At 41.8% G+C, this 8,139-nt stretch overlaps 1 protein-coding gene across 1 annotated transcript in view; it reads right to left on the minus strand.

The window, feature by feature from the left end:
- The window catches only part of KCNMB2 (potassium calcium-activated channel subfamily M regulatory beta subunit 2), a 137,986-nt gene extending 130,234 nt beyond the window's left edge, over window positions 1-7,752 (minus strand). Inside the window, exon 1 of the mRNA XM_031055525.1 lies at window positions 7,611-7,752. Within this exon, the coding sequence (XP_030911385.1) occupies window positions 7,611-7,648 (38 nt within the window). The 5' untranslated portion in view covers window positions 7,649-7,752. The remainder of the gene's footprint in view (window positions 1-7,610) is intronic.
- Window positions 7,753-8,139: the final 387 nt, after the last annotated feature.

Genomic DNA, 8,139 nt, shown 5'->3' on the forward strand with positions numbered 1-8,139 from the left:
CTGTGTGACCATCAAAGTGACACACATGCAGCAGCCTGGCAGTTTGCCACATCTCTGGGTTTGATGGACTTTGCTCTGGGGATGGCTAAACCTCCAGCTGTTCAGAATGGCAGCTTGTTTTCCTCAACAAATTCACTCCCATGTTTATCTGACCTATCTGGAGCCACAAAAGTTGATTATAAATCATTTCAACCGTGTTTTCAACACCTTTTCCTTACCAAAAACCTGGAAACACAAGCAGCCATCAGAACCTGAAAGCTTGTCCTGCCTGAGCAGAGCTTTGCCTTTAGATTAGGATCAGCGTCAAGCCTGGGTTGTACTGCCTAAAACTGCTGTTGTGCTTATGGTTTAACAAAATGTGTAATAATGTTCACTTATTAATACGGGGTGTAAACGCAGGTGTGTGTCTGTCTGGTGTGCTGATAAGGCTGTGAGGGTGACATTTACGCCCCAGGACAGCACTAAGAAGTCCCTGGCTGGTTCTGTGAGGCACTACTGCCCAAGTAGTTGCATGGCAAGAACACATTTCAAATAGGTGAAAGGAGGCAAAGGTCAGAAATAAACTCCAAGAGGAAAAGTGAGATCTTCAAAGTGAGGAGGAGCTCAGGGAGAGAGCTGAGGGTCTCACTGAGCCAGCAGTGCCTGAAATGGTTTGGTTCTGTTCACCTCATTAGCTTGGGCATTCTCCAGATCAAGGGATTTAGAGCACTGAAAAAGTGTTTAATAGCAACTGACAAAATGTAAGCATTGATTTTGAAAATGCTGCACAGGTATGATGAAAGAGCAGGTACGTGATGGATGACAGAGAGATGTGGGAAGCACTTGTTTGGCTTTGTTTGGGTGGAGTAAAAGATGAGAGAGAGGGAAAGAAAAGGATCTCCTAACAGTAGCATGGATATGAACAGTGTGAGACACACTCAGACCACATAACAAATTCAGAGCCTCCTTTCCTACCCTGTGCAGCTGCTCATAGCTATAGGGATGGTTACTAAGAGAATAGCTGATGCCTGCAGATAAAATGTTTATTTGCTTTTATATAAAAAGTGAGCTGGAAGTACAGCTCATGATTGCAAACTGAGAAAGAGGACAGATCTTTCCAAAGCTACTGCCAATCCCCTTACAAGGACAAGATTTGACTCCTGCACGTACTGAAGAGGAACCCATGACTCAACACGTGGATCTGGACTCAATTGCATTCACAGATTTTTATTCATTATGACTCCTAAGCTCCAAAAATAAGAGCCTTTCAAAAAAAAATTAAAAAGACACCAGGGGGGTGATGTTTAAAAACTACCAACAAAGCAACCCTTCTGAAATAATGGGAACAACTGTACATATTTTTCAGCTGTGAAAGAACTAAAACTCAGGTGTATTCTGACTCAGATAAATCTTAAGTTTCCCCTGTGTACAATTGAGACTGAAAATTGGAGAAGGACTGATGTGGGGAGATGGAAGTTTCCTCATCAGATGAGGACTTGGCTCTTCTTGCTCAAATACACTTATTTTCAAGACTATTTGCTTTCTGATAGCTCTAAATCCAGGGCTTTCAATCTCTTAACAAAACTCCTGAGCACAGTAAATGTTCTGCAATGGGATTCAGGGGAGCTCTCACTGGAGACAGCAGGAGCTGCTGCTGCCAGAGATTCCACCCAGTGTGGCTGGGAGTGGAATGGGTGATGTTTCCTCTCCCTTTGCTCCTTTTCCCAGTGCTACCAGGAACACTCAGACCAGTGCTGCGTCATTTCCAAGCAGCCTCAACACCTGGAACTGGTGAGCTCATTATCCTGCAGGCAGGCAAGGCCAGGACGCCCCCAGGAATTCAGGGTTAGCTGCATTAACCTGGCTCATGTTTGAGCACGCTGATAGCAGCCTCTCAGAAGAGACCAAAGTTCTCAGGGCTCAGCTGGAGGATAAGGTCAGGAATTGACATTTTTTAATAGTAGTTTTTAGAACTTCTGCCTCCAAACATACAGATGAAGTCCAGTCCCTCACTTAATATTGTGACAGGAATTATAATGCAATGAGGAATATGTGCCACACAAGCAGTGCCACAGACCAGGGTAGGCAACGGGGTATTTTCTATAGAAGCTGTGAAATGGATAATGTTTGCATGCACAACCTTTCTGTTGTGGGGAGAGATTTCAGCTCTTCAGTTGTCTGAAAACACAGACAATAACTGGCCATGCATGAGCCTCTCCTCCAGAGCTCATGGCTCCTCATGAATGCAAACAAAACAGCCCAAACTGGCCTCATCTAAGCCAGCCTCCATCATTTGTCTTGTTTGTTGACTAACACGGGGCCAGCTGTGTGGTGAGACAGAATCATTAAGGTAGAGAAATCATAGAAAAGAAAGACTGGGAGGCCCCTCAGGGGTCACTTGGTCCATCTACTGCCCCATGGCAGGTTCAGCCTTACCTGCACCACTTCTCTCTGGTTTGCCTAACCTGTTTTCCAAAATAATTTCCAAAATTCCTGAATCACACACCACTCCATTAAGTATAAAGTAAAATATGTGCTTCATGAAAAATAGAGCTGTTCAGCCAGCAGCTTCTCTCTAGGATGTTAATGTGGTGTACAACATCCACTGTGTGATTTCCTAATGCTTTCAGGAATCCTTTGGGAACATGCAGATCTCAGGACTGGAAAATGGAAGATACAGGCTAACATTTGCCTGTGAGGTTGTTATTGGTAATATGCACAGGTGAATTTTGGCTGGATGGGGTTTTTGGTGTGAAGTACTTATGCAGTTGCCTTTAAGACCTCAACTGGAACAAAAGGGATTAGGCACATACTGAGCAGCTCTCAGGTACTGATCTCACTGAGGTTACTCTCCTCTTTCTTTGCCTTCCCAGGGCATAAGGTAAAATTGGACTGCCTGGCTCATCCTCTTCTTTTCCTTTTGCCTTTCATCCTTGAGCACATTTTTATGGTGTTCATAAACATGGCCCCACAAAAGGAATCCCCCAGGCTCAGTGCCACCATCAGTGGGAGAAGGTTGCTGCTTGTTTCATGGGGAGCCTCTTCCACACTTCAAATCCAGAGACTTCTCCCCAGGACCTACTGGGAATGGCACCAAACCTGCTTCCTGCAGCCCAGCATCCCACCAGGGCTGTCGCACTGGCACCATCAGAGAGCTCACACCGGTCAGTGCCAGGGCAACAGAAGCATTTAAGGATACCACCAGCACATTATGGATTTTAAAAATTGCTTTTAATATCTAATATCCACATCTTAATCCCAGAAAAATAGCTGAGCTCCTAAACACTCTTGTAGGGACTGTAAGTGGGTGGAAAAGAAGAATGTTTGTGAATGGATGTGAGGAAACAGCAGGGAGATTTCACAGAAGAGGGAATTGAGAGCTAATCCCAGGCTCTGCTGCATGACAGTGCCTCTGAATGCTCTTATTTACTGATGAACAGCAATTGACTGAATTGTACTATTTATATGTTTTAAGCATTTTCTCAAAACTGCATACCTCACAGGAGTGTGTGGGACCAACTGGCAATGGAAAGGAGCAATTCTAAAGTAGCCAACAGGCCTGACTGTCATTTTTATTCCACCTGTATATGTAAAGATTTTTAAAAGTAGTTTTAAGGAAAATGAGAATCAACACCCTTGAGCTTACATTGTCTCTTACAATTTGAGGAGGTAGCACAAATCTTGCATTCCCTTCTTCACTTCATGGAATATAAATCAGAGAATATTATACTTTAAAAAATAATTCTGGTCTAGCTAACAGCAGGAAAATCCATGATTCCAGTGATGGAGAGTAACGGTACAAAATTTATTTATTCATATCAGATACTGCAGGTTTTACCATCAATTCCTGGCTTGCCAGCAGCTCTCTACATTGCTGGGACTTTCTCCACAGCCTCATATTCCAGTATTTTTCCTAGACTGAAGATTCCTAATTTGAGAGACATAGCTTGATGTTGACCAGAAAAACAATCTCTCCTCTGGCAGATCAAAGCAGAGCAGACACACCCCTGGCTTCCTAGCCCAGGACTTGTAGTTTCACTTTTTGGCATCACTTCAGAAGCTTTAAGATTAGAGAAGGGTGTAAGTCAAAAGATTTGAGGCTCTGAGGGCTTGCACTGGGTGTTTGTTGTTTGGGTTTTGCAGATTTTTTTTCTTGTTTATGTATTAGTTTTTCTTTTTTTGAACCTTATGCAAAGCACTTAAATGAGGTGGAATTAGAGACAATGCCAAATTGCTAGCCTAACACTTGTTATCTTTTTCCCCCTACAAATTATCCTCCTGTTTGGTAATTGCTCTTGTTTGAGAATTGTTTGGGTGTAGCTTCTGTTGGTGTATTTTACACTGCTCTGAGAATAAGAGAAAGCTGAGGAAGAAGAAATTCCTGGGGATAGAGGAATTGAGCTAAAATACTATTCTCACATCCAGAACATTCACAGATGCCTTTAATACCATGTATCCAAAAGAGAAACATTTCTACCAGGGGCTTACCTTTGCCACTGTTTCTCAACAAATCTCCAGAAGCTTTTGGTTATGCAAGAAACACATAACCAACATAACATAAGAATATTTCCCCCACTTTTTAAAACATTGCAGTATAATCAGAAATAAATAGATTACTGTTAGTTTCAACATAATTTCATGCTGTCCAGAAATAAGGTGGGAGGAAACCCTTTTAGGTAAAAGCAGAAATTTCATTAAGAAGCAACATGTGAAACACTTTCTTTGTTAAGCATAATTAGCAGTTCAAAGACACTTGCCTTTCAAAGTGTCTGCTTTGATTCCTGTCAGATGCAGAGGCAGTGATATATGACACGACATTCATCAACCAACTCTCAACATAAAATGATGTGATGATTTTTCTCTAATTGATGGGATGGGAAAGCAAGCTTCTTTTTTTTCTTTCTTAAATGAGCTTGAGAAATAATTTAAATGGCTGTCAGATCTCCAGCAGCAGGTAGTAAAAGACTGGGTGGAAGATTTTCAAATTCAGTTTTTGCCCATTCCCAATGTTTCTCTTTTAGAAGTATTTTACTTTCTGACATGTCAGGTATTACTTATAGGAATTGTTTTCTCCTGTTTGTAAGACCTCTTCTGTTCAAATTTTCCTGCTGACTTCAATTTGCCATTCTGACAGCTTTCTTTGAGACTAGGTGGCTCTTCTGAAATGTATTCCAGCTGAGAGGTTTCAAAGTAGTTTCACTTTATTTTTGATCTTCCTGTGACTATCAAGTCTTATGCTGGCCTTTTTTTTCTAGTTGGCTGCTCTGGTGTTTCTTTCTCTTCACTCTCCACTGACTCCCCAGCACATTTTGGTTTTACTGGTGGGTATTTTTTGTACTCTTCCTCGGATGCTATTTTTCTTAGCCTCTGGATTCTACAATTCACATTATTCTGCCTTTTTTTTTTCCAGAGTAGAATAATTATTAGAATAGTCTAAAATAACTAATCTAATAGCCAGCCAGAATGACTCAGTAGCAGAAGGACTTGTGAGCATGAACTGCTCACAGCAGAAATCCAAGGTCTTTGCTCCAGCTGAGAGCTCAGGAGAGAAAGGGTGACTGGTCCTACATCACCCTGAGTCCCTTGATGTGGCTTTGATGACTGCAATGGGTTATTTCCATGTGCCCAAAACCTGCCCCTTCAGATTTTACACAGGCTATGGGCAGCATTTCAGGCTGTCCAAAAAGAGAAACTGAAAAGCCAGTAGAAATACTTCCTTACATAAAATTAGGTTGTGAAAGTAACTATTCAGGTTGTTTTTAATTCTTTTCTCTTTGTCTGTGGTTCAAGGTTTTAGACACGATCCAGGCCTCCCTTCTGGGTTTGTTCCTCACGCTGGATTTTCTTTCTCTTCCCTTGTTACCAAGTGTGGGACTGCCTGTGTTTTTGTCCCAGTGTAGCATATGAAAAGCAAAGTTCTGCAGCAAGAAGTGTCCTGGAAGCCTTGGTGAAAAAGGAAGGTTGTATTTTGGAAAAGCAAATGTTCAAAGCTGCTGCTTTGTGTGGAGTGACTCAGCTGTCTGGGCTTGGGTTTGCCAACAAAAAGGCAGCTAAACTCAGTGTTTCCATGAACCCAGTGAACAGTCAGACTGTCAGCTCTGGTACAGACATGTGAGATCTTCCATCAGCTGCAGTGAACTCTTTTCTATGGAAAGGGATGAATAAAGCCAGAGCACTGCATGAACACTCAGTCAGGGTGAAGGAAACTTGGGTCTACATGGGAGAGGAGGGAGAAGCCAGAGGTAATGACCAAGAGAAAGATAATTTTTCTATCTCCAGTTCAAGGCTGTCCCTCTCTAACACTCTTGCTGAGTTAGTGTCCCCCCAGAAGTTACATTTCCTTCAGGCACCAAAACACAACTCTGCTTTCTGGTACTTTACAACATGAGGGAGAAGTGTCTGGTCTCTGAGAGCTGGAGAGAAAATTAATCTAAAAATTTGTTGATTCTACATTATTAGAATTGTTGATTCTACATTATTAGAATTGTTGGTTCTACATTACATCAAATATTTTAGGAATATGTTCATTCTGTTTCATATACAGACTAGCCCTGTGTCTGTGACCTACAGTTGTTTGCTATCACTTTTTTCCCGGAAAACTTTTAAATAGACATAGAACTGAATTATCAATAAAGAGGAAATAACAATGTTTTCTTTTTTGGAAGTAGAGTTGGGAAACCTGGCTCCAAACCCCATGAAAAAACAGCAGGATACCAATATACCATAGGTGTGCAGGCAAAACTAACGTAACCTAAAAGTTTGATGTTAGAAATACTCATTGAACAGTACAGAAAAAAAAATCTCAGTAAATTTCAAGATTCTTAAAAGATACCTTAGGAAACAGAAAGAAGGAGTGTCAAGAATATCAAGTCTTTAATTGCCTATTTTTGACTCATGTGGAGTCTTGTTTGTACAACACAGAATCATTTTCATCCACTCAACTGCCAGGTATGACACCCTATGAGTAAAAGATCTCATGTCATCAAATCCCATACAGAGTAATTTTCCTTTAAAGACACCATTTTAAATTTATCTCAAAGTCCAGCTTAGCTCTCAGTACCACATTTATGCCAGTACCACCAAATCGTACCAGCATTACAGGATTATGAACTGGAATCACTTACCCTGTCAAGTCTGGTTTCACACCGACACTTCCAAGCAGGGCAGGTGCTATATTTTATTAGTTACAGAGATTCACTGTGCATCCAGAAGCTGCCCTCTGCACCCTGCTTTTATAGCAGGATTCAATGCAGCTGAGCAAATACAACCTCTGCATTATAGATGAGATACAGGGAGGTGATGGGAGCAGGGTAAATGCTCTCATCAGGTGGAGTTTGCACAGGGAGCCAGAAACACTCTGCAGGACCAGGGAAAAGGAGGAGGGAAAATGTGTTTGAAGGCCCAGGAAAACCTGCTCAAATGGTTTCTGTCCCAACCAACTCTGTAATCCCTACCCAAGGCCTGGATGCAATTACAATTCCACTATATTTCCATGCCTGACTTGAGTTAAATTCTCAACACTGCAGCCAAACAGGGGGAAACCCCCCAAACAAATCCAAAGTACTAGTTGCTAATAACTTCTGAACAGCAAACCAAGAGCAATTCCCCAGCCCAGAGTTGTCTCTACTCACCTCCATTTGTCTCGGGGATATTTAAGGCAAAGGCTCATTTTTGTCCTGCAGATTCCGTGCTGCTGCTCAGAGTTATTTTGCCAGGTCGTAAAAAGGCTCCTGAGCAAAAGGAAGAGGAAAGCAACACGTAAAGCAAACACAGAAGCCCAAGAGGAAAGCTACACCCTACGGAGCAGCGCTAATAGCAACGAGACTCGCAAGGAGAGAACACTCCCAGTTAGTAACTTTTTCCATCGATACATCTGTTACAAAACAATTTAGCTGCAAACTTCTCTTCCTCCTTGCAAGCCAGGCTTTGCTACAGAGGAGACCTCAGATAAACTAAGTGATGAATGTGGGGTTTGTCAGGGGTTTTTTTTGGGTTTTGTTTTTTTTTTACCAAGTAAGCAAATTATTGAAATATAAACTAGAAGCTCAGCTGACTGCTTTAAAAATACACTGCTAGGCAGTAATTATGGCAAGGCGCATTTGTCCATGCTTCAGGGTTTTTTTTTAATTCAAAAGTCTTTAACAGTAGCAGAGTCATATT

The sequence above is a fragment of the Geospiza fortis genome, unplaced genomic scaffold (genome assembly GCF_000277835.1).
Source record: "Geospiza fortis unplaced genomic scaffold, GeoFor_1.0 scaffold172, whole genome shotgun sequence".
NCBI lineage: Eukaryota > Metazoa > Chordata > Aves > Passeriformes > Thraupidae > Geospiza > Geospiza fortis.